Source organism: Phaethon aethereus (genome assembly GCF_964289735.1).
Source record: "Phaethon aethereus genome assembly, chromosome: 1".
Taxonomy (NCBI): domain Eukaryota; kingdom Metazoa; phylum Chordata; class Aves; order Phaethontiformes; family Phaethontidae; genus Phaethon; species Phaethon aethereus.
Window position 1 is genome coordinate 84,521,225 of NC_138575.1, and position 27,019 is coordinate 84,548,243.

General features: G+C 43.2%; 1 protein-coding gene across 2 annotated transcripts; it reads left to right on the plus strand.

The window, feature by feature from the left end:
• On the plus strand, positions 1-25,611 carry YBX3 (Y-box binding protein 3). 2 transcript variants are annotated; one of them, XM_082005324.1, is made up of 9 exons: positions 1-310; positions 4,091-4,154; positions 5,863-5,896; positions 10,857-10,946; positions 11,615-11,737; positions 18,280-18,374; positions 23,745-23,916; positions 24,550-24,650; positions 25,079-25,611. In XM_082005324.1, the coding sequence occupies exons 1-8, from the start codon at positions 73-75 to the stop codon at positions 24,613-24,615; spliced, it is 882 nt and encodes a 293-aa protein (XP_081861450.1). In that variant the 5' UTR covers positions 1-72; the 3' UTR covers positions 24,616-24,650; positions 25,079-25,611. The 2 variants fall into 2 exon arrangements, with proteins under 2 accessions (XP_081861450.1, XP_081861449.1); XM_082005323.1 differs by having other exon boundaries at positions 24,550-25,611.
• Positions 25,612-27,019: the final 1,408 nt, after the last annotated feature.

The following is a 27,019-nucleotide window of genomic DNA, read 5'->3' on the forward strand; positions in this document are numbered from 1 at the left end:
GCCCGAGGGACACCCGCCGCCGAGCGCCGCGCACCCGCCTGCCACCCACCACCCTCCCTCCCGCCAGGCACCATGAGCGAGGCGGCGGAGACCAGCACCGCCAGCCCGGCGCCCGCCACGGCCGCCGCCGCCCCGGCCGGAGCCCCTGCGCCGCCGTCGCCCGCTGCACCGGACGCCAAGCCCAAGAGCCCCGTCAGCGCCGCCGCGCCGGGCGCGGCTGTTGGTGAGGCGGCTCCCGGTGCCGCCGCCGCCGCCGCCACCGCCACCACCACGACAACAGCCGCGGCCGAGACGGAGAAGAAAGTGCTGGGTGAGTACCGGTCCCCCTCCCAACTTCCCCGGGACCGGGGCACCTGCGGCGGGAGCGCAGCGGAGGCGGAGCAGGGGGGATGGGGGGGGCAGCACATGGCCGCCGCCCGGGGCCCAACCCTGTTCTTCCCCCCCCGCATCTGTGTGTCAGGCTGTGCTCGAGGGAGGCGGCCGTGCCTCCTCCTCCTCCTCCTTCCCCGGCCCGAGGGGAGCCGAGCGGCGCCTGGCCGGGACGCCAACTCGGAGTTGGGCGGGAGTACCTGTGTGTGGCGGCGGCGTCCCCTACCCCGCCCGGCCCCAGAGGAGCTCGGGGGCCGGGCGGGGATAGTGACTGGAAGCGCAGCCATGTTGATGGGCTTCCCGGCACCTGCCGCCGGCCCCGTGCCCTGCTGGAGCATCTCCTCTTGAAAGGGGTTACTGGTAAACCGTGTGTGCCCCCCTTTAATCCTAAGGTCTTTACACAACTTTTCTATCTATAGAGAATACTGCTTTAATAATGTTTGTAGAATCAGTGCCTTTTTTTTTAGTTTATACGTTTATCGATAAAAAGGCACGCGAAATGCCAAGTTGCCCTCTCTGTATTCAAGCCTAGTGCGTTTGTTTTTTTTTTTTTATGGTGATTAAACAGGATCAACCTGTTGAAAAGGACAAGTCTTCAATCTGCAGTGGAGCTAGGGATCTGCTGTTTGTAACTGCATAACTTTAAGAGGTTAGTAAGGCAAAGCTGAGGCTGACCACTACTGTAGAGTCCTGAACTTCAGTAAGGAAAGACAGCATCTTCCCTTCTGAAAGGAAAGACTGAGGTCTTACTGCAGCAGATAGAGGAACCAGGTGAAGGATTTCTCTGGAGCTGAGGTAGGAATGATTCTTAGCAAAACAGAAATTGGAGGAGCAGTTTGTGCTGCTTTTTTTTTTTCCTGTTCTGTTATCTGATTTGTCAGTAATTGATCAAGGCGCATCCATATCTGTTGGTATGTCTGGTTGCTTCTTGCCTTACCATGGTTTATTTCATTCTTGGTCATGTTTTTATCTTGTTCACCTATTGCTTGGGGGGGTGGTGGAGGGGAAAGTGAAAGCACAAGTGCCTTTCCTGCTCTAGTAGGAAAGAATAAAACCACCGTGGTGATGGTTTTGTGCACTGGCCTTACCGTTAGGCAAGCTTTTTAGCAGGAGTTGTAAGGAAAATGATCATTGCTATTGCTAATTGAAATGGACTTATGTCCAAGTCCACCTCAAGTGTCCCTACTAATGGTCTTGTAATTATGTTCACTTAAGTCTCCTCTTACAAAGATCTCATTAGAAGTAAGGTCTGATGCTTGCCCAGGGCATCCAAATGGTTGACTTCTAGGAATAAGGATAAAGGTTAGTCAACTTTCTCTTCTCTCTTGGTTGCAGGAAGCTTTGACTTTCCTTGTTAAAACTAATGAAAAGGCTATTTTGGCATGGGTAGGAGTGGCTGATGACTGTTTCCTCTGATAGCATCAACGTACAGCATCTTCTAGAAGTATGTGGACTTTCACTTGCTAGTGGGATGGGCATCATCACATCAACTGCCTTCTCTGACTCGTCAGTAAAACTGGTTATGGGTTCCTGTGGGCTTGTCCTTCTACTTGCCTGATTTCCCCGCTATGACAGCTCGGGCTTAACAATGGCTGTGCCACAGCCACGTGGATGTTCAGAGTCATGCTATTGTGTCTGATCTTCTCCACCGCAGTAATACTTACGGGAACTGTAACTAGTGCAGGTAGAGAATAGTATTTCCCCAGTATACTGTTTTAGGGAATATATTGGAGACTAACCCCTGATCTCTCACAGCTTGTGCAAAAGGAGCAATGTTGCTCTGAAGCAGTGTGTGTACTTCCATTTATCAACAGCTAGAGTAAGTTTTGAGGACCTCTCCTTCCACCAGCTTTCTGACTCCTCTGAAGGTGTTCATCAGGCTTCTTAGGTTTCTTGCCCTCTTCCTTATCTGACTGAAATAGGCCAACAGATTCAATAGCCATTTTGCAGGAGAGGGAAAGGATGATGGTGGGGGAATTGGTGGTATTAGCCTTGTTGCTTAAAGCAGGCTAAAACCTGCCTGTGCCATTGGCACCTGTTTCTGTGCCTTCCCCCTGCCTCTTCTTTCCTTGTTGACTTCTCTTAATGCAGCAGGCTCTTGCATGTAGCCAGTGCCTTTGTGGTAGCAGTAAGTGCATGTATCTAGTGATGTCCCCCATGAAACGAAACCTAAAAGCCTAACTATAAATGTTGATGTCAGACTGTTTCTGAATCAGTGCTAAGCAGTGAAATTTAGGGTTTTTATCTCTATAAATAAGTCTTGGGAATGGATGCTGTACAATGTGGTGCCGTTTTCTCTAATAACCGTTTTGGTCTTAACACGGTTTTGCTTCTAAGTATGAACATTTGCTGCTAAAAATTGTATTAAGGCCAAAATCTTCACTTCTATAAGTGCAATAAGAAGTGACCTGTTACTACTCTCAGTAATAGCAACAGTACTACAATGGACTGCTATCAGCAAGTGTTCTTACTTTAGCCCTGTTCAGGGGAGGGGGAACAGGTTGTTCTTTTTTTGTCTGTGGGAGTGGTATATAAGAATGGCAAGACTATGTGAGACCAAAGGTCTGTCTAGCCCTGTCATCTCCCAGTGGATGTTTAGGGAAGAATGCAGGTGTAGAGCAGATGAAGGTAATGATTTGCAGTGTGTTCTTGCCTCTAGCAGACTGGCTTGGACTTCTGAACTGGAGACCGACTCTAGACTATTTTTCTTTTAATTGCCTCTTGGGTCCCTCCCACCCCCCAAACATATGTAAGGTTTTTAACAAGCAGTCGTCTGTAGGTGACTAGACCCTTTTCAAATACGTACTACATAGATTGCTTAGATAGTTGTGGTCATGCTGTGTAATAAGTAACATGTATTAGAGTCTAGAGCCCAAAATTCTCCCTTTCCTACAGGTTTGAGAAGTACAAGCTTGTGGCCTCCACCCAGTTGCTGAGAGGGAAGGAGAGGTTGCACTACTTCCATTGCTGTTAAGTTCCTCCCACACGTACCTATATGTTGGAGGAACAGGTTTCGCCAGGTCCTATAAGACACTGCAGTATGGCTTCTAAGGAAGATGCTGTTTTGGTGTTGAGACAGGAGCTTGTCTTGATCCTAGAAGTCTCAGAACATAAAGTTGGTCAGTTTATATCTGGTAAATCACTACCAGTAGGAATATTAAAAAAAAAATAAATCTTGTGGGGCCTCGTTTGGTTAGAGGGATGTTAACAATGCAAGAAAGCACTTGATCAAAGTAAGGATGTGCTGCCTCTCAACTTGAGAGTTGCATCGTGCTTGATATGGTTTCTTTTGGCCAGTTCTGGCTTCCAAGAAAGAAAGGAAGGGTAACTGAGTGAAAGAGAGGACTTTCTAAACAGTTTCCTTCAGCCATGTTTCCTGTCTAGCTACTAAGCTAAAGAACTGATGAATGGCAATGGGACTTTTGGCTTCACTTCCCATTTCTGGGATAAGAAATAAAAAGAAGGGATAGATGGCCAATTCTGAAAATAAGAGCTGGAGTTCATTCTACATGCTGTGTGGTAGACCCTTGGCTGAAGAACAGTAAGTGAAAGCACTGCTTCCTGCTACTGCATTAGTGTAAACTGAAGTGGGAGATGAAGGTATGCTTTGAGTGGTAAAGGAGAAGAATAGGCCTGGTTGTGACTTCATGTGAAGGTATGAAAGTATTTTTATAACATTCTTGTACCATTATGTTTTAGAGCAACTTCTTTTTCTTTCCAGCCACCAAAGTTCTTGGCACAGTCAAGTGGTTCAATGTCAGAAATGGATATGGCTTTATCAACAGGTATGTTTAAATTACGAAAGTCACATTTATATTGTACTAAGACTCCTGGTACAGATAATATACCATGTGTTGGTGATTTCAGCAGAGACCCGAGGACCTGACTACAGGTTCATGCAGTTGATAGCCAAATTTGGCCAGGCATTCAGCAAATTCGGCTATCATCTCAGGGGACCATCAAAGGTTGTGTGTATGGGGAGAAAACAGAAAGGGTCAAACTCACTACAAGTTTGGTCTGTTACTACTTTCTCATGTTTACTTTACTACCCCTTTAATGAACTGTATGTTCTTTCCTGACTACCTGGGGTTTTTTTAAAGGTGCAAGTAAAGTTGGAGGATGAAGGGAAAGATTTTTGGATGGAAATTCAAGTGTTAACTGAGTGGTCGTATCCCTACTCTAAATACACATTAAGATTCTCTGATACCATCTAACTGAAGATATTCCAGGCCTGGGTTCACAGAAATTCTTTCTAGCTTTTTTTTCTTTTCCTCTGAACACTAACAAACTTCTGAGTTGCATTGATAATACAAATAGCTGTAAGTGATACTGATCACACTCCAAACCTAGCTGCCCAAGGCCCACAGTTCTAAGTTACTGGAGGAAACTCTGGCTTTTAAGACTGCAATATCTGTGGTGTTGAGTGGCTTAAATGTCCTGTGCCTTATGAAAAACAAAGCATGGTGAACACTTGTCATGCAAAAGGTGTACCTGGCAAGTTATTTCGTCCTGCAAGTCCTTGAACTGTTACACAGCAGTTAAGTTGGACACTTAGAAAGGGGTAGAAGAGCCCTGTTTCATGGATCTGAAGCCAGGTACAGTCTCTGGAGGCTACTATCCAGTGTTATGTAAGCTTAGAAGAAAAGCTTGAATTAGGCAGTGCTCTTAAAGTCTTTCATAGCAGTTGATGTTGGAGCCTTCAGCTGGATATCATGTAATAGCTTTTTAGCTTTCTTCCTAAAATGAAGTCTGCTATTACTTCAGTCCAGCACAAGTTTTCTATTATGCATTATCTTCACAAACTTTGACCCACCTGTTCCCTCTGAAGAGAAGGAATTGATCAGATGGCTGTGTCTAGGCTCTTTCTGATGTATGGGGACACAGAGTCAAGGTCTCAGACCTGTCTTCATATTTTGCATGCAGAAGCCTGAACTGGCTGGCCTAATCCAGACAACCTCATGTTCATGTCTGGGTCCCCCTCCAATGTACTCTCGTAACACCCCTTGTGCATGGTTGCTTTGAGTTTCACTGAAAGGAGAGCTCTGTTAACAGCTGTGGCCAGTCCTGTTGATAGTCTTGCTTGACCTCTGGAATAACAGCTCAGGTTGCATCCCATGTGGAAGTGTGGTTTTTTTTTTGGGGGGGGGGGGGGGGGGGGGGGCGGGAGGGAAGGGAGTGGAATAGTGAAAGGCAAGCAGTCCAGTCATAAACTCTGCCCTGTGTCAAAACAAAATATTGAACAATTGCCAGAAGATTACAGAGAACCTCCCCCTGTTCCCTCACTCTTCTGAAGGGTGGAGAGTCCTTTCTGCTGTCAAGCATATGACCCTGGAAATTCAGAGCAGGGCCTTGGTAGCATAAACTTACATGGAATGTATGGAATCCAGGGGATGTACTACATGCTGGAGGAAGGAGGGTTTCACTTGTGAAGTCAGGGGTTTCTATTTAAGTCTTAGTCTAAACTCTTAACAACTTCTCATTTTCTTTTTGCAGAAATGACACCAAAGAAGATGTATTTGTTCATCAGGTAAGACAGCAGTAATTGTACTTAAAGATGTGCAGTATGATAGGTTTCTAATGCAACTTCCTGAAACAGCCACACAACTTTGTCCTGGCTTCTTAGAAAATTTACCGCAAATACCTTGATTGGACACGTATGTTGAAATTTTCAGGGAGGAATATTAGGGTATGTTTTCCTTCTCTTTGGAGTTCTAACTGAAGGAGTAAGTATTATAACCCGTCATGCTTTCTTTTGTCTGCTCTGATTTGAACACTAAAGGTTTTTTGATCTGTTCTTGTTTTGTTTGGTTGTACCTTCCCTGAGGGGATGACTCCTCTGTTTAGTAAATACTTTGCTACTTGTTGTCTGTTCTTCTTCCCCATTTCCTCATGCTCCTTGTGTCTTCTGTTTCTTTCTACCCTCTTCATTTGCCATTCTGTTCTGTCTGCCCTCCCTGGTATTGGGGAGAAAGTGATCTAGTCTGGCTTTTGACCAGCCTGGGTTGCCATCAGCTGTTGCTGCATGAGGCAGCTGCTCTTAGGAAGAAGAGGAGGAAGGCTGTGTGCCAAGTGTGCCCAAGCAGAGACAGGTTGCCCAGCGGCTTGTCATTGGTTAACTTTTCTTGAACTGTCAGTAGACTGTTCTAAGTTTATACTGTGACTCTCAGGTCACAGGCAACTAATAGGAAGACAGAGGATTCTGTCTCCATGCTGATATAAACTGATTAGTTGGCTTAGATCTGGTTTTGCATTATCTGAGATTACTTCACCAGAAAATGAAATATTGCCCCTGGAACTTGTCCCATATGAAATGTCTGCAGGCCTATGTGATTCTTAAAAGCATGAGATTTCTCTCTAGTATAAGTGGCAGTATTTCCATCAAATATAACAAGGAAAATTGCACTTGGAGTTGGTCACAGAGGATGAGGATATGTACATATGTAGTTGTGTTAAATATGCTGGTCAATGTGGAGAGTTAGTTTTGGTTTTGTGGCTTCATGACTAAATAGCCTATGATAACAGTTTCTCTGGATCAAGGGGTTTACACCTGTTACCTCTAAAACAGATGAAGCTGGGAGAAGGTAAGCCTATGCCTCTGACAAGTGAAGATGTCAGGAGGTGTTCACAGTACACATTCCCAGTTCAGCTGGATGGGGAGCAAGAGCTCTCAATGCATGTACCAATTTCTAATGGTCACCCTCCTTCCTTAATGACCGTGTGCACACTGATACAAATGCTGCATCTGTGGCCTAATGCAACACACTCAGAGGAAGGTGGGAAGAGTTCTAGTAGCAGAAACAAGTTCTGGATAGGCAGCACTGTAAAACTACCTTGAAGACAATGAGGTCTCCCTGAGACCTGTGAGAAAATATCCTGGGAAACGGTTGTTGTGCAGATGACAGAGGATCAGTTGTCGTTCTTGGGAAGGCTGCCTGCACAGACCCCAAACAGTGAAGGCCCACAGCAAGCTAGTATTATCTGTGCTGTTTTTGTCTCCTTCACCTGTGGAGATTATTCACCTAAATGTAAACTGGGGTGTGTGTGTGTGTAATTTACTTCTCATCTCCTGTTGCTGAAATTTTTTCGTAGTGAGCTCTGAGCAAAACTGGCTTGATGTTTCAGAAATACCATGTCTGCAAGTTTGCATCTGATTAACCCTGTTGGTGGGCTGTGCATGGCAGAGCAGATGCTTCCAGCTCTGGTTTGGGTCGGCTGCAATCAGTGTTCCTCAGCTCTTCCATCTCAAGCTGTTCCTGTATGTGAATGTGCTCACTACCAGCACCTGGGACTTTCTGTGTGGAGTTCCTGCCCGAGTGCTTGGCTCTGTACAGCCAGCGGATGGGGCCTGCCCAGTGAAGGGAGGCAAATCCACTGTGTGAGCAAACATCCTGCTGTGAGCTCCCTCTTGATGGTTTGTGCCAGTTCTGCCCCTCCTCCCTGCGTGTGTCCCGGGAGGGGCTGGATTACATGCCTAATCCCATCAGAATAAGGCTGACCTAGTTGAATAGATACAGCCTCCTCCCTGCCCTCCCCAGCATGCATCCGCAGCAGGCAGGGAACAGGCCGATCTCATGATTGGAATGGGGGTTAATGCTTGGTGTCTGGTGATTGGATGCTATTTATAAACCTAGTACAGATTAAAATGCTTTTCTCTTTAGGGCATGCATGGTTTGCTTTGAATTAACCCTTTGTCATGCAGGGGACCCAAGCAGTGTTATGGGGAAGGGCAATTCTTCACCTGCTTTGTCTTGCTTACATCCTTGTCAGGTTGGTTCATGCAAGGTGCTGTCTAGGGCACTGTGTCAGTTAGAGCTGGTGTGAGCAATAGGGATCGGTCTGCCTTGTGAGGTGGAGTGTGTCTGGGGGGAAGAGGGTCTTGCAATTTAACACCATTAAAAGTGTCAGAAGTCCAATTTAATTAGGCATAGTTTAAATTGGCAAGCAGAGAGGAGGAGTTAAGCTCTTCTGCTGCCCAGATCTTTCTTTTTCTTCACTGAATTATATTTATTGTGCACAGCCTTGTGTACATGCACCAGTAACTGGTGTAACAAATTTTGGCTATTGCTGTGACAGTGCTGGATGTGCACATGATGTGATATCATGAGGATATGGAAAGAACTTTTCCAAACAATACTGAACTAGCTGTGAAGACTCTTGCAGCTGTCTGTTCATCAGTGTCCCCTTGGGAAAGGAAAGGCTCTGTTTTAATTGTTGAGTGCTGTCTGTGTTAACACAAAACATCTGTCTTCTGAATTGAAGCTGAAGCCTGCAGGATGCTGGTGAACAGTAACAGGGAGAATAGTGCTCTCTCCCCTCTGGATATACAGAGCAAAAGTATTTCATCAAGCTTAGAGCTTAAGCTTGTTTAGAGGCTTATTTCAGCAATGTTTACCTGCAGCTGAAGTAAGTAGTAAAGCCATATAATTTCTGCTCTGAATTACAGGACTTACCTGAAATTGTTCCTGGTTGCCTTTATAAACAAACCCCAGCCTGCTATGTGGCAGCGTCTGTCTCCTGTTGGCAAGTTATTCAATTGCAAATCTGCTTTGTGAAGTTTCTGCTCCTAAAGCTGGAACAGAACATGTGGAATCCTATCGAATTTATCTTCCATTACCATTCTTGGAGGATGTTTGAGGAGCTTGATTAATCAGTACACCTGCTGAAAAGAAATCTGGTAGTCCTTTCTTCCTCTGCACTTACAAGGAAGTGGAAGGAGTTTGAAATAGAGCTTGTTGATGTCTCCATCGTATGCAGAGCACAAGTTTTCAAAGTTTGAGTTACTTGTCTCAGTACAAGTGGTGGTGAAAGAATTACACCCTTAATCTGCAATGAAGATAATATTAGTATATAGCATTTATGGAAAAGCTAGCACTTCCATCTGATTTTAGAAATGGGGCAGTTACACTAATAGGTCAACAGAAAGCAAAGCTGTCTCAGCTGATGGTGGGAGTCTCTGCTTTGTAAAGTAATTCCCGAAAGAATTCGCTTGAGCAGCTCATTCTCTTCCTGTATTAAAAAAAAAAAAACAACAAAACAAGACTCTTGGGTTGTTTTTGGTTTTGGTAGCAATAATATGTACACTCTTGCATTCTTCCATGAGCTGTTCAGGGACACTGCAGGGTACAGGGAAAGGTGTGGCTGGATATAGGGCTAAAAGGACGTACTTGCCTGTTTGCCTAAAACACAAAGGGGACTGTATTCAGCAACAATGAAAATACTTTTCCTAAACTGGTCAAGCTCAACTTTAAACTGATTAGAACTTTCCTTCAGTGGGAAATATTTCTGGGCTATTGTTGACTGAATGACTATAGTTGCCATGCATGGGCAACAACTCAACTGATCTTCATTCTGTTTGTTTTTCTTGAACTGCAGACAGATATGACAACTGTCTTTTCTGTTCCTGCCCTGCATCCCATTTCTTAAGCCGGATTTGTGCTGTGTATTTCCATGCATACTTCTGTCCACTGGACTTGCACCTGCCTCCTTCATGCTAACAAAAGATGCCCTATCAGAAAACTTTAAGTGGATTGGTCCTTCTAAGGAGAAGAACTACCAAGTTCTACTTAGTAGAACTAAGAGAACTTCAGTAAAAAGCTGGCTCCTAGATTGGCTTGTACGATATGTGTGTTGTTTTTTGCTTGGTGTTGTGGTTGGTTTTTTTTCTCCCATGGCCTCTTCCAGTTTGTGAACTCTTACTTAATGACCAGATAGGCTTGTCTTGCTAACTGCCTTCTGTGGAATCCCAGAAATACTCCATGGATTGAAAGGCACCTGTAGCTGACAGGCTGGAAAATGGCTCCAGGAGTCTCGAGTGTTCCTGTGAGTCTGAGGAGGTTTTCAACCAGTTTTGATCCAAAGCCACATTAATAGTATTTTGAGGTTTCTGTCTAGAAAAGATGACTGAGATTGTCTGTTCTGGTGCTATTCCTGTGTTCCCTAGGGACTTGCCTAATTTTTGTGAGTCTCCCTTATGGTGTATAGGTAACATGTTTATTTATGTTACACCAGAGTTCTAGTAATTCTTGTCTAGTTACTATCAGTTGCCATGATACCTTATAGTTAATGTCATCTTCTACAAAATTGCTCCTGGTATTAAGTTCTCTGTAAATGGTCTATAGGTTTCCTAATGACTGAAGGCATGGGTCACTTGCTGCGGGAGCTGACTTGATATGGCTTACAGGAGATCAAACACTGTGTGAACTCTGTTCCTACAGAAATATGTAGTGATCTGGATATTTAGTAGGCTTGACAGAGGGGATCCTGGAGCAACAGCTGATTTGTGAACTCATGAGTATTGAGAAAGGAGTAAAACATGACTGAGTGTTGGAGGGCCTATGGAATAAGAATATTGAAAGATCTTTGTGTGGTGACTGATCTGGTATGCAGACTTGGGATCGTAGCAGAAGAATACTCTCCTTCCCTTATCTACAGGGCAATGAATGTGTAAGATAAACCAATATATCTTTCTGTATCTTCTTTCTTTAAAGACGGCGATAAAGAAAAACAACCCACGGAAATATCTGCGCAGTGTTGGTGATGGAGAGACTGTAGAATTTGATGTGGTCGAGGGAGAGAAGGTGAGACATTATGGAGATCTAGGGGTGTGGTCCAACAGAGTTAACATCACTGTAGTGGGGAGTAACACAGAGCCTTATCTGTGTATCTGGTGGTTTTGTCTAATGTGTTAATCCCTGGGGTGGGTGGCATTCATAAAGCTTTTCTGTGGAAGATGGGGTTTTTAAAGGCTTCATTAAGAAGTTTTTCTAGATGCATATCAAAACTCTACTGTAACTACATCCTAGTGCTTCTAGAATCTATAATCTACTTGATAGAGCATTTGAAGCTTGCAGTCTGCCCAATAAGCATTAACTGATAGATACATTGCCTTGAAGAATTTGTCTTGGAGTCTGGTAGCTTAACTGTAAGAACCGTCAAGTTCTCTACACTTTGACTTTCTCAAACATTTTGAGTTTTCTGAGGTTTTCTGATGTTTTTTGTTTTTTGATCAGTCACTTCTTCCTTTTTCCTCTGAACTCAGTCTGGCTGATAGGGTCTTAACTTGTGATCATAACTCCTGTGTAACAGGGTTAACAGACTTTTTGTACTACTTGGGAGGAAGTAATCTCTGTAGCTTGGAACTGATGCAAACAAGCGTCTTTCCTGTTTCATCTTATCCCTTCTGCTTCTCCCTGTACCTGGTTATTCTTCTTTTGCCATCCTGGCTTACTTTCTTTTGGCCTTTTAGGGTGCAGAAGCAGCTAATGTCACTGGTCCAGATGGAGTTCCTGTAGAAGGCAGCCGCTATGCTGCAGACCGGCGCCGCTATCGACGTGGCTATTTTGGCCGACGCCGTGGACCTCCTCGAAGTGTAAGTTTAATTTCTTCAGTGGTGGTCATCCTACCTCCTCAGCAGTCTTCTGATTCTCTCACGAGAGGGAACTACAGGTTCAGCGCTGGTGTATAGTAAACTGTCAGTGCTTAACTAAGCTGGGAGATGTTCTTGAGTAATATTCTAGGTTCCTCCAGCATGTTACTGATATTGATACTGATATTTCTTATTACTGGGTGTCCTATAGGCCCTTCCTTGGCATTTCTTTCTGGAATTGTGTTAAAAACCATCTCTTTAGGTGTTAAGGTATCTGTTTGAAGAGTACACAAAGGAGTGAGACTCGTAAGTGGTTCACCATGCCCTTTACCTGAAGCAAGGGGAAGTATTTATATTACCATAAGTAGTATACCATAATTTGTAAGGGTTACTTGGAAAACCAGATTTGTTTAAAAGTCCATCACTTTTGCATGACATGGTAGTATTATGACCAACTAATTGAAACCTCCATGTATCATCCCTTTATAGGCCTCTGCCTACAGCAGTACAGTGTAAAGATAATGCATTTTTTTCTTTAAGCTAGCTACACACCACTTTTCATAACACCTGCAAGCCTTCCTAAGCAGCTTCCCTGCAAGTTTTTGCAGAGGGACAAATAAGTATGAGGTATATGGCTGTGCTTCTATCGGTTACTACTCCTATCCACATCATGCTTGTGCTAAATTAGTGCCTGGAACAACCCAAGAAACTGGAACATACTCCAGGCTTGATCATCTTTTCTTTCCTAGCTGAGTCTGATGATCACTTGCAGGAATATGTGAACAATCCAGTATGAGACCCCTGGTGGAAGTCTGTACCCAGGCAACATTAACTCTCTTCTCATCTTGTTCTACACAGTCAACAGCATGGGGGCAAACTCAGTGTTGTCAAATCCTTCCTTAAAGTCTAGCTGTTTGTAGTAGCTATCATGAGGTCTTTTCTTTAATCCTGTTGAACACCACCATGTTTAAAAACATGAAGGATGTTCTGAGTCCCATGGAGGCTGCTACAAGTTGGTACTAGTGACTGATGAATACTTATTACTGAGTATGTCTTTGTTTTTGTGGCAATACAGTTTGTAGCTTCCACTTACATGTCAAGTGGCAAAGTAGTAGGATACTGGGTTTTGTTCAGGTTTTTGATATTTCCAGCCTTATCTGTTAGCTCATCAACTAGCTACATTGCAGTATTGATTCTTTGCTCTTCTGAGATTAGAATCTCCCTCAACTGTCTTTATTGGGAGTGAATGCTTTAGTTGGTTATATTCGTGTTGTCTTGGAGATGCTTCAGCTTTTAAATAAGCAGACATACTAAGGCTTGGACAACAGTGTGTACTGCTGAGTATGGAAAGTAGCTGTTTCTTTGTGCCTGAAGAATGATAACGTGAGACCCGTCTTGGATATGAGGACATTCAGTCTCAGGGTACTCATGCTGGGGTGTGTTCTCATGGATGTCTAATGCAAACTCATGCAGCTAAAAATCTGGTTTGCATGTGACACTGTAATGCATTTGGATGTGGTACTTGAAGATGTACACAAGGGGAACAAGTTGTGATATCGTACTGTTTTCCTTTGGCTTGCTTATATCTGAATTGCCAGACTGTTTTGGTGTGGATACCAGACTTTGGTTGTTGTGTGACTGGTGCCTGATGTCCTATGAAGTCATCTCTCACTTCATAACTGAAAACATACTGCTCTTTCTCTGGGATCATTGACTCTGGAAGAATTACAGCCTTCAAAACTTGCAAATGAAAATTAACAATAGGATGTTAACCTGGGTGTTCATTGTTTCCCATTGGTTTCTCATGAGGTTTGTCAGTCCTTCTCTTTAGCTTGTTGAGTATTCTCTGAATGGCAGGCCCGCCCATCAATGCATCGACTCATCTGGATTTAGTACCATCTGTTAAAATTAAGAGTAAATTCCTTTTTCGTTCAAGGATGATGAAGACATTATAGTACCATTCCTTTATCATGCCACTCTAACAGGTAATGAGGTAAACTCCATGACTGCTGTGACCTTTCAAAGATCATACTGGCCAGGTAATGACATTAGCCAGCTCTTGCAGCACTCCTGAATGTATGCTGTGTAGTCTTATAGATTTGTACATGTGAGCCTTAAGTGATATTTCCTTTTCAGGTTTGAGCTCAGTCAGGAGTTCATTGTGCAGCCAAAGCTGATGTTCTGCTATGCCTGCTCAACTTTCTGCATGTTGCAGTGGACCCTTTTTGTGTTTTGAGCTCGTTTGAGGTTGCAACCAGTTCTGCTGTGCCTTCTTACCCATTTACCTGTTAGCTGCCTGAACAAGTCAAAGCTCCACTTTAAGGAGGTCTTTGCAGGGACTGTCCCTGAAGGTGTCCTAGTGTAGGTCAGTGAAACTGTTCAAACTTGATCAGATATTTTTGTCATCCCCTGTGTGCTTGCTTTGATAGATCAATTCAGAGTAGTGAATCCTCATCTGAAGCTATCAGTATTTCCTTTTGGAGATTTTTTTCACTTGCATCAGTCAACACATTCTTCACACTGAAACTGCATGTCTACTGCTTCTAGAAAGATGCTTCTTTCTAATAACCTTTTCCTTCGACAAAGGCCTCTTCCTTCCCCTTCTGTTCCCATGTGTGTAAAGGGGGAGAAAGGTAGCAATGTCTGTGAGCCATAGCAATATGTGTACACTATTCTGTGTGGTCCCATTAACAGGTGCATTAAAGGTTGTGCCTCTCTGCTTGAGGAATTGTTTCTGGCTAACTGTCCTGCAGGATATTTCTGAAACCAGTTTGAGATGCTGATGGTATGGCACTCTTGGGCTGTGTTTGCTGAAAGGCTATTTACTCAGCTGCAGGAAACTCTTGTTGCACACCTGAAGGAAAAGGTTTCAGTGTACCCAGGCCTGCTATGCTTGAAGATGCTAGGCTGCAGAGGTAAAAGGTTTTTCCCATAGCTCAGCTGCCCACATCATGAATCCTGTATTTACAGAAGGAAAAAAAAAGTTTGAAATTACTTTTGACATGGTGGCCTTCTAGGTTTCAAGAACTTTTAATTCATATCTGTTAGCAACTCCAGTCCAACCTTGTAGTGCAACAAGAGTTGATTTCTCCTTTGTCACTGACATGGTTTTAGGCAAACTAGAGATGCTATCTGTTTGCCATGCTAGCTCAAATGTGTCTGTACTGTGTGTAGCTTACTGGGTCTGTTTTTGACCACGTTGTGTGAATTTCTCCAGAGCAAAGGGAACCTTGAGGAATCTGAGGAATTGCTCAGTGGAAAGTGGAAATGCTTCGGGATTGCATGGAGACTTCTTTGGAAAGTAGGAGTACTTGTTCATATCGGAAATTTCTTAATTGTATCCGCTACAGAAAAGAGGCTGTAGTCCTAACTAAACATGGTGTGGACCTGTAATCGGAAAGTTCTAACAGACAGTGAATCATGGAATAACCTTGAGAACTGATGATGTCCGTATCTAAATACTGTGTGCATTACTAATAGAGGCCTGTATATACCAATGAGTTGAAAATTAAGTGAAATAGCTCTCAAGCTGTTTTATAGGTTGACAATTTTTTGTAGAGAGGAGATCTGAAAATATCAATAGTATTATACAAAAACTAGAGAGTGATCTGAAGAGATGTAAGAACAAATGAAGACATTATGGGAAGCAGATGTGTAAAAAGCTCATTGCAGGTACCTTTAATGCTTCCAGAACTTTTCTTTGGGGCCAGCAGTAAAATTTTGTACCTTTTTAGGGTGAGAGAAATCTGTGCAAGACCCTCATGGGGAATCACAGCCTGCCTGCTTACTTTGGCCTTCTTCAGAGGAAAATGAGTGGAGTACAGCAGGCCAGCTTCATTAATTTGTCCTTTAGGATGACCTAATGTTTTGTTAGAAAGGTATTACATGGAGTTGGAAGGTTCCTGTGGAGGAGATTGAGTGAACAGGATTGTGTGTGCTAGACCATGTGTGGTGCTTTTAAGAGTACAAATGAAGCTTTCCTAATAAATGAATCCAATATACTTACTATCAGTGTAGTAAAACAAGACCTCAAAGCCCAGCTTCTGTTTTCTGGTCAAATTGCATCTGTTTTAGTGACTTCTGACAGCATAATTGTTTTATTCTGGAGCTATACTTAATTTCTGGCCAAAAGACCTAGATCAATTGACAGTGATACTAATGTAATGTGTTAATTGCGTTTTTGTGATACTGTAGAAGATGCAGGAAATTATCCGGACTTTTGGGCTAAGCAATTCAGTTGCTTTGCTATTCTGTTTTCAACTGATTGTTTAAGCCAAACCCATTTAAAATACTGACATAGCAACATTCAGTTCAAGATGAATAGGAAATTGTTTGTGTTTGGTTTTTTGAGTAATTCTTCATCAGGTTTAGTTGTTCTTTCCATCACTACAGGAGACTAAATCTTTTATCTGAGATTCCAGTGCAACCCTCTGTAGGGAGGAGTGGACTTCGGCTGTGCCATTAAAAACATGTAGAAATTCAGTACTGCCTTTTAAAGATCTGTGAATGTGATGCTGATTGTCAAATGCTATAGGAGAGCTTTGGCTGATGAAAAATATTGTTGTGTGTCCTCCCTACAATTCTGTTGGTTGATGCTTTGTTAGCTTCTGGCACATTGTCCCTCAGACAAGACCTACCAGACCTTTGTGGTTCTGTATTTCTGGCAATGCACCACTGAAACTGAGTGCTCATTCCATGTGTGCTTGCTCAGAAATCCTGGAAGAGAGAAATCGTGATTATGCTGGAACATGTTCAGGACTTTTAATTTTGTCTCCTCTTCCCTTCACATTTTGCTGCTCTCTTCTATTTCTGCTTTGCCAGTCCTCACACAAGGAAGAGAGTGAGAGCAGGAGCAGCATTATGTCCTTGCTTCACAAAAGGCAGATCCTAAGACCTCTGAATCACTGTTGTCCCACACAATACTGGCAGTGCTATTTCTCACCTTGCTGTCTAAGACACTTTTGCCTACCCTTCAGTTAAGCTGTAAAGTTACGTAGTACAAAGCATCTTTATACAAACGGGACAGGTTGGTATTGCAAAGTAGATGTAAGTAGTATAATGCTATCGTAAACCCAGAAGTGTAACTTTCCTTTTGGGTTCTGAGTCTCTAAAGTACTTCTCAACTGCTATCAGATGCTACCTATTATTACTATGTACTTAGTCAGTGGGAGTTCCTTTTGATATTTAGTTATTCTGATCACTTTTATACATAAGAGAACATCACAATCATAAATAGCATTATCTGTTGGTTTTTAAATTGAATCCTGATTTCTCTCTACTGACCTCAGCAGCTGACCCTGTCACATTGTTAAGAATAGCTGGTATAGCTATTTCTAGGTACAGTGCATGAAATATTCCAGTTGCCTTTAGGCCATGTCTCTCTGCTTTTTGGAAACTTAGAAAGCTGCAAAGAGTACTTGAAACGATTAATGCATCTAGAAGGTATTTTATTGTGGTGAGAGGAGAAGATTGTCCAGGTTGGTCACTGAGGTTCATTTAATTCCTCAAGATTACTTGTTACAACCTACAACACTCCAGCCTTTTTAAATGCTGTGTAATGTAGTGTTACCTTAGCTAAGGAAAAGTTCACTGCCCATGCAGTTGCCGGAGATCACCAGTTAAAAATAGAGCAAAATATGATGGTGGTGGTTAAAATAGCTGTGTGGAACTGGAAGGAGACCTGTCAAACTTCATGTAGACTACTGAAGGCTGTTAAGAAGCAATAGCTTTTCTTTCCTGCTCGATCAGATCCAGAAGATCTGTAAACAGATCTTCTTAAATTCCTTCTTTTAAAGGGAAGAATAGTGTAATGGAAATGGTAAATAATGTAACTTTTCATAAGACAAGATGTTACTGGTGGCTGGCATTCAGAAAACAAAACAAACAACAAACTAGAAGGAAAAAAAAGCCCAAACTGAAATACAGCTTTATCAGTTAACAGCTAAAGGGGAAAGATAACCACTGCATCTCTGAAAGGTTGAAAATGTTGAGTGTGTAGAAGAGTATTTGACATGATACAAATGCAGTTTTTCTATCTTTAAGTTTCTTGATGTTTTTGTGGAAGTTCTCTGTGGAATGGAGCTTTGTGTACAGTGAGGCCAGAAAGTGGTCTCTTGCAAGTTTCAGGATGATGTCTTTCAGCTTTCCAAATCGAGAAGTATCCTGATCAACAGCTGCCTTTTCCATAACACATTTACCCCTTATAATGCAGTGTCCTGTGAAATGGACTTTCATATGCATCAGAGAAACCTGTTCAGGTTCTCTGCCTTTCTTGACAAGACAGGAGGCATCAGGTAGCTTCTTGGTCTGTTACTGTGAGGAACAAGGGCAGCCCTGTTGGCTCTTGTTCTGTCCTGCTCTTATCTTTGCCCAAATTAAAGCCTTCTGAGTATCTACTTCTTTTTTACCTGGTATGCTGGTGTTTCTGTACTGATGTACTGATTTTGAACTTGTGTTTAGACTATTGCTTTATAATTAATACACTGCCCATGAAATAAGGTAACATGTTACCTTTGACCCAGTCTTCTGTTTTCTTTTGGTTGTAGGGTGGTGAGGGAGAAATCAAGGATGGGGTCACAGAAGGAGGACAACTTCATCAACAAGTCCATAGGAATCCTACCTATCGTCCCCGCTATCGCAGGTTTGTGCTGTTTCTTTTGCTCATCCTTACATGTGCATGCTTTTGTGATCTATACAGGCTTCATTAGAAGCAGGAAGCTGTATTCCCTGGCATTAATATGCATACACATGGCATGTGACAGTAAGAAGCATTAATATGCATACACATGACAGGGACAGTAAGAAGTATTTTAATTACTGGGAGAAAGGTGCACCACAGGAATAAGGAAACAACTGTAGAAGTTGTTTAATGTGCTTATATATTGCTCAGAGCTAGGAATAGGTTAAGAAAGGGCAAAGAATTCTTTGTATCCTGTTACTTCTTACAATTGAGCAACACATTGAAGTGAGTTGGAAAGTCTGTGTCTTCCCAGCTGAACTGCTACGCTTCCCTTGACAAGTAATGAATCCAAATCCTACTTGATCTGTGACAGCTAGGTCCACCATCTGCATGGACAGGGTGTGCTTTATAACTTTTCTTGTGGACTGCAGAGAGTAGTTCACAGTTTAGCTCTAGATTAGTAGGTTGTGTGCATCCAGCTCAGTTCTGTGCATCACTCAGGCTTGCTTTTATGTGCTGGTGCTACTTGTAGGTACAGAGGAAAGGCTGCTGTTCAGGAAAAATTGAAGGTGTGTCCTATCTCTTACAGGCCATTAGGTTATATGGCAGCATAAGTGTTACCTTCTAGTATCCTGCCCTAGTGGAGGGTATTGCTGTCAGCCAGGACTTAAATTTTAGGTTCCTTGAGGGCTCCTAAAGGAGAAGGTAACAAAATAGGAGTATTAGTTACTCTTGCTAGAGAAACTTTTGAGAAAGGGCGTGCTAAAGAGATTGGAGAATTTCCAGAATAATAAGATAAAAATCATCAAAATTATTGAAGGGGAAAAATGTGTGAGGAATGGAAGTGACTGAGGATTCTGAGGCTGGGAGGGAGAGAAGACAAATGAAGATAGGTTATAGAGGTCCTCAGAATCTTGAATGGCATGGAAAGGATGGATGAAATGATTTTTGTTTCTCTTCTGACAAAAATACACTGAGGATTCTTCAAATGCAGGAAGTGGGAGACATGCTGAAAAACAAAGGGAGGTTCATAGAACCATAGAACAGCAGAGGGTGGAAGGGACATCAAAAATCATCTGGCCAAACCTTTCGTGTGAAAGGGAGTCTAGCTGAGACTACGTAGCAATCTGTCCTATAACGTCTTGAAAACCTTCAGTGATGGGGACTCTACCACGTTGCTGGGGAGGTTGTTCCAGTAAATGATTATTCTCACTGCAAATATTTCTTATATCAAGATGAAACCTCTCCTGGTGCAACTTGTACCTGTTGTCCCGTGTGGCTCCTTGTGAAGAGAGCGCCTCTGTCCTCTTTGTAGTTGCCTTTTAAGTACTGGAATACTGAGAGTCCCCCCGCCCTAAGCCTTCTCTTGTCCAGTGAGAAAAGACCTAACTCCCTCAGTCCTTCCTCATAGGTTAATTTTTCCAGCCTTTTGATCATCATGGCCCTCCTTTGGCTGTATCCAGTCTGTCTGTCACCTTTTTGAATTGTGGGGACCAGAACTGGACACAGTACTCCAGGTGTGACCTGATAAGTGCCGAGTAGAGTGGGATGTTCACATTTCTCTCTCTGCGCTAGTGATTCCTCTGTGGATGCAGCCTGGGGTCTGATTTGCCTTTGCTGCGGCAGCGCACTGCTGACTTGTGTTCAGATTGCTGACTCGGGTTGTTATGCGTACAGCAGATTGCTGGAGCTTTTCGCCACGGGATGTTGGTGATGTTAGAAGCTTGCATGAGCTTTGGGGAGACTGGTCAAATAACTAGAAGAGAACACCATTGTGATAGCTCTAAAATAGACAAACTATCTGGCTTAGGAAATCCCCAGTGTGGAAACCAATTGGAGGCTGGGAGGCTATTTGGGAAGTAGGTTTCCTTGTCCTTATTTTTCCCTAGGAACCCATGTAACTGGGACAAATGGACACTTGAAGACCCAGTAGGCTATTCTTAGGTTCTTTGTAAAGATCCCTTGGAGTTCACATGAAGGCTGATGCTTTCTAGTGGGATATGTGGAGTAAGTTGCTGAGTCATCTGTGTTAGTCATACCTTAAACTGGCTAGTGTAGGATTGTTTTCTTCATTTTCCAGCCTTAGTTCTGATATGGCCACTCCAGCTTCCAGCTTCTACACTGAGGGAACAATTCCATAGCTAAGGAATTTGGTGCAGTTAAAAATATCAGTGTGAAATAGTCAGCCTCTGACTGTCATACCTTTTGAGATGTTGCCTCACTCTTTTAAAATTTAATTCCTTTCAGTGGAACAGCTCGTTCAAATTCTTGGCTTATTGTGACTTGTTTTATCTTGGAGAATGAGTGAAAGTTTAATGAAAGACTGGACTACTTTCACTGGTTCTTCATAAAGTATTGAGACACAGTCCCCCACAACATCCTTCTCTGTAAATTGGAGAGAGATGGATTTGATGGGTGGACTGTTTGGTGGATGAGGAATTGATTGGATGGTTACATCAAGGCTCAATATCCAGATGGAGATTGGTGAGGAGTGGTGTCCCTCGGGTCTGTACTGGAACCAGTACTCTTTAATATCTTCATCAATGACATGGAGGGATTAAGTGCACCCTCAGCAAGTTTGCAGGTGATGCCAAGCTGTGAGTGGTGTGGTTGACACACCTGAGGGACGGGGTGCCATCCAGAGGGACCTGGGCAAGCTCGAGGCATGGGCCTGTGTGAATCTCATGAGGTTCAATAAGGCCAAGTGCAGGGTCCTGCACCTGGGTCAAGGCAACCCCCAGTCTCAGTACAGGCTGGGGGATGAAGGGATTAAGAGCAGCCCTGCTGAGAAGGACTTGGGGGTACTGGTGGATGAAAAGCTGGACATGAGCTGGCAATGTGTACTTGCAGCCCAGAAGGCCAACCCTATCCTGGGCTGCATCTGAAGCAGCATGGCCAGCAGGTTGTGGGAGGTGATTCTGTCCCTCTACTCCACTCTGGTGAGACCCCACCTGGAGTCCTGTGTCCAGCTCTGGAGCCCTCAGTGCAGGAAAGACATGGACCTGTTGGAGAGGGTCCAGAGGAGGGACACAAAAATAGAGGGATGGAACACTCTTCCTATGAGGGCAGGCTGGGAGAGTTGGGGTTGTTCAGCCTGGAGAACAGTAGGCTGAACAAGGGGGAGACCTTATTGCAGCCTTCCTCTACTTCAAGGGGGCTTAGAAGAAAGATGGGGACAGACTTTTTAGCAGGGCCTGAAGCAATAGGACAAGGGCTAATGGCTTTAAACTAAAAGAGGGTAGACTGCGACTAGATCTAAGGAAGAAGTTTTTCACAATGAGAGTGGTGAACCACTGGCACAGGCTGCCCAGAGAGGTGCCCCATCCCTGGAAACATTCCAGGTCAGGTTGGATGGGGCTCTGAGCAACCTGATCTAGTTGAAGATGTCCCTGCTCATTGCAGGGGGGTTGGACTAGAGGGCCTTAAAGGTCCCTTCCAACCTAAACTATTATACGATTCTGTTCTCATATCTGTGATTTGATTTGATGAGCTGATTTGTATTAGTTTGCCACTCGCTCACTTGCTCCTCTTTATCTTGTCCTTGTCTTTGTATCAACTAGCTCAAGAGGTCAAGTTCCAACATTTAATTTAGAGATGAATTATGAAATGGATGTAATCCCCATTTGCTTCATATGCATGTTTGTTCAAAAACAAACAGCAAGAGGTAAATAACAGGCCAAGAGCAACAAGAAGCTGGATTTCATAGGAATAACAAGATTGTCCTTCATTGTAATGACTACCTGTTCCATGCAAAACAGATCCTTCTGGATGCTGGGTCTAGAACCACAAGCCTTTGACCTCTACTTTGAGCTTTTTCTATCTGTGAATGTTTGTGTTAAAGTTGTCCCACTTACCCCATTTCCCAGAAGCCTAGATAATACTGATGCAGCTTCTTGTAGGGATCTGAGCTGAATAAATTTTATTCCTGAAAGTTTTTGTTAGCATTGGGCAGTCAGAAATAGCACCACACGAAGTACAATGAGGCATCTGAGCTTTTGCACGTCATGTGGGTCAATCACAAGCTGGATAATTTGCCATGGCTAACAGGAATTTTTCCTGTAAGAGGTATGATAGCTTACTGTATCCAATATGAGTGCAGAATGTTCCTGTTTTAGTTGACAGGTAAGCATTGTTTGTGTTTACATGCACTAAATTCAGTGACACTAGTGCTTTTCTATTGGATTCCTTTGGAAAAACTAAATTGGCTTCTGGGACTGGGTAGCTGTGGATTAGCTAAGCTAGCTAACAGGAACTAGATAGTAGGCAGTGACTTTGTCATGACTTTCAGCTGTGTTTTGACAGTTTCTAAACATACATTGCTTATAGTGGAAATGAGATTAAATGTTCTTGCATACTTCAGGAACATGGAGTTGATAGCATATAGAATCATAGAGTATCTCGAGATGAGAGGCACCCGTAAGGAGCAGGGAGTTGGACTTTATCCTTGCAAGACTACCTAAAACTAAACCATATGACTGAGAGTGTTGTCTGGATGCGCCTTGAGCTCTGACAGGGTTGGTGCCGTGACTGCTTCCCTAGGGAGCCTGTTCCAGTGACAACCCTCTGTGAGGGACACTTTACTAATGTCCAGTCTGAACGCCCCCTGATGCAGCTTTGTTCATTTCCTCATGTCCTGTTGCTGGTTACCAGAGAGGAGATCAGCACCTCCCTCTCAGCTGTTCCCCTTGAAGCTGTAAACTGTAGCATGTATCCACACACTTTGAGATGTTAACATACATTGTAGTTCCAAACCAAAAGTCTCTGTCTCTTTTTGAATAACCAGTCCCAGACATCTCCCCATGTCATTACATATTACTGTTAATGAGTTCCAACTTGCCTGAGATACATGCTACACTTTCTTATATGGTCAAGAGGGGCAACATAAGGCAAAGAAGGAAGATCCAGGAGTGGTTTACAGGTGAACTTGCAATTCCCAGGGATCACATAGTTAATTATGAATAGGGCTGGACTGGTATATAGCTAGTCCAAGGCTAACTTGGCAGAGTCACCCTGCGTGGCCACTGCTGGCTTGTTTCTTCTGCTGTCTAGCAATTCAAATGGGCTAACTACCTCTTTATTGTAGGACAGACAGCAGAATATGCTGATGTAGCTTCAGCAGTGAAGAGACACCCAGGTTGGTTTTCTAACATAATGAAACAGGCCCTTCTCTTCCACCTAGATGCCAGCTGAACTCCACAAAGATGGTTTGCTAGCAAGCGAAGCTATGAAAGATAATCCTTGGTTAGAGAGGTTTTTGCTGGGCTAAAATTACGGTAGTTTAACCTTCTCAGGCTTCTCTCATACCTAATACCTATTTCTCCCCCTCTTCAGAGGGCCCTCACGTCCACGCCCTGCCCCAGTGGCTGGAGAGGCTGAAAACAAAGAGAACCATCATGAGGCCAATGCTATGAGTCAGCAGCCACTTCGCCGTGGGTATAGGCGCCCATACAACTACCGGCGTCGACCTCGTCCACCCAATGCTCCAGCTCAAGATGGGAAAGAGGTAGGCACACGCCTGGCAAAATACAGTGGAGACCAAGTTTTGATGGGGTGAATGTTCAAGACCTTCTGTCCTGTGGGGTTTTTATCAAGTGTCATCTTGGTGTGCTGGAGGAGTCTGGCCAAGTCCAAAGTGCTGATGGCTGAAGGTATTCATTGTTATTCCTTGTGAATCTGAGAACAAGTAGCTTATCTTAAATGTAACCAGCAGTGGGACAGCGATTGCTTCTGGATTAATTGGTGTCAGACTGTAAGAAATACTTTTGAAGTGGAGGAAACAGTTGTGTTTTCCAGCTTCCTCAAACCACCAGTCTGTATGTAGTGTAAGAGATGGACTTGAAAGCTCCAGATCCCTTTCCTGAACTGCTTGATCCAGATGATTTCAGGGAGCTGTTTGCAGATGCATATTTTACCTTAACAAGGAAAGACTTTCCCATTCTGTATCCACTTGAGGTGGTGCCCTGACAGAATCTGCTCTGTAATAACTAAACTTTAGTGTGTGTATTATACTTAATATTTTCTGAGGATTCATCTGCCTTGATTATATTCAAACATAGATTGTGCTGGCCCTAGCACTTAACAGAGGAAGGGTGTAGAGGTTAGTCTTTGCCTATAATAAAGGTTTATTGTGTCTCAGACAAAGGTGACTGAAACACCTGCTGAAAATCCTGCTCCAGTGACCGAGCAGAGTGGTGCTGAGTAATGTCTGGCTCCCCAGGCACCTTTACCATCCCTCAGGTAAGCAACAGAGATAGTTCCTGTTCTCCAACTGAAGCAGCATTGTGTATACTTCTAGGACTTGGACTCTGGCCACATCCCCATATATATGGCTAGATATTTGTGGTAACTTCCAAGTGCTGTATAGGCAAACCAAGGAACTGCTTGCTGTTTCGTCTTCTTTCTCTCCTCTGCCTTTCTATCTGTCACAAAGTAAATTTTGCTTTATCAATCTGATTTTTTTTTTTTCAGGAAGATTTAACTGGTCTATATATCAATAGCATCTGCTGATGAGTTAGTAATGTTTTGCTTTAGGAAGATACTCTCAGCTAGTCATGCTTATCCTGTCTGTTCTGATAAGTCCCTCTCCACCTGACATCCCACCTCTTCAACAGCAAAATGAAACTTAAAGTAAAATGGATTTTTTTTTAAATTTGGCTCTTCAACAGGTGTCCTAAAATACAACTCAAAAGTAACACCAAAGAAACACTCAAGCAATAAATTGTCAACAGTGGTGACAAAAGCAAAGATTTGAAACATCAGAACTTACAAGAAAAAAAAAAAATACCAGCAGCTGAGATCCAGGGAACGCCTGCAAGATAGATGCATGAAGAGAGAAAAAGAGAGCGAGATTCAGAAAGAGCAACCTCCCCAGTTTCAACAGCAACTGTGGGGTTTCTTGGTTTTTTTTTTTAATTTCACTGTTTCGCTAGTATTGAATTCTTCAATTTTTCTTTCGGTATCAAACTGAAAAGGGAAAAAACCCCAACCAAAGAACTGAAATTGAAATCAAATGCTTTTTTTTATTGGATGCTGGTGCTAAACCTCCCAGGTGTGATGAGTTTTTTTTTCTGTGCCAGTCCTGTTCACTGCAGGACACGGGGAGGAGAAACTTCCGCTTTCCTTGGTAAGATCTATTTGAAACTGTGCAGCATGGGTGACGTTCCTCACAAATAAAAGTGATTTCAACTACCAAAAAAAATTATCAGTTTTGTGTGTTTGTTTACCTTTAAAATAATTCACAATTTTAATCTTGCTGCTTCAGCATTTTTATGTGAAAATGAGAGCTGACTCTTTAATATGTGTTGATGTATCTTGTCAAAAGATATGCTGGATGATACATGTGCAAGGACGTGGCTAGGTTGGGTGGATCTACTTCAATCCAAAACAACTTCTGCAAAGAAATGATACAACAGAGCTATAACCTACACTGTCCTCTCTGCTTTTCTGGCTCAAATGGCATTAATGGTTGGGTTTTTCTGTTACCATCTTGTGGCAGGAGTTTGGGGGATTTGGAGTGGGTTGTTGGGATATTGTTTTCCCCATCTGTTTGCTAGGCTTTTGTGTTCTGTAAACAGTAGAATCCAAGCTTTGAGACTCCTCTGCTCAAAAAGACAAAGTGGGCTTAGTAACTGCCGCTTTATTCAAGCTTCTGTTCCAAATAATGGTAGTACATTTTATTAGCCTCTCCATTTTTATTTACATGAAACAGTAAAATCTTTGTCCCTGTGCCATCTTGTATTAATGAGCAAAGTACTTAACTGTCTTAATGTGTGTGTATTTCTTAATGTTCCTCCCAATAACTTGGATATCCTGCAAGAGTTATCAGTCTGCTTCCAGCTGTTGAACATGGGTGTGTTTCTTCAGTTATCTTGCTGTGTCCTTCATTCTCTAGACCAACATTTCTCGCATTCCTGTCCTGCAGTTGCTGTTACCCAAACCTTGGATAGAACATTTGTTTCCTTAAAACACCTCTTTCTATTCTTAGCTATACAATCTTTACCTGGCCTTTACTGAATAACGCTTCATGTAAACCCCCTTGGTCTGGAGCAACGCTGTAACTGTACACATGTAGGACTAAGAGTAGAGAGATTCTTGGCAGGTACTTTCTGTCCTTGTCTCGTCTAGTTTCCCTGTTCTTGCACACAGTTAATAAAAAAATCATATGAGGTTCTCTGGACACATACTTTCTCATGTTACTCCTAAGGAAATGAGAAGTAGGGGATAATTGTGCTCCAAAGCATTTTGCTTCTAGTGTTTGGGGAGGTGAGGAATAGCCCATGCACCCTGTTGCCTTTGCCATGGGGGTACAGGGGAAGGTTTAGTGATGCATGAGTTACACTGCCCACAGCTGACTGCACTGAGGCATTTCCTGCTGGCTTTTGCAGTGAATTAGGAACTTTTAAGGAGGTGTGGAGTGAAAGCTACAGGCTTGGTTCAGGAAGGGGAATGCTTCTGACTCCCCTGAGTACATGCACTGCTGCATTTGCTGCAAGCTCACATAGCATAACCTGCTACTGCAGCACTGGATCACTTACCCAGCAGTTCTGAAAGTACATTGATGCAAGGATCTCTGTGAGACAGAGTTTCTGCACTGAAGCTGGTATACC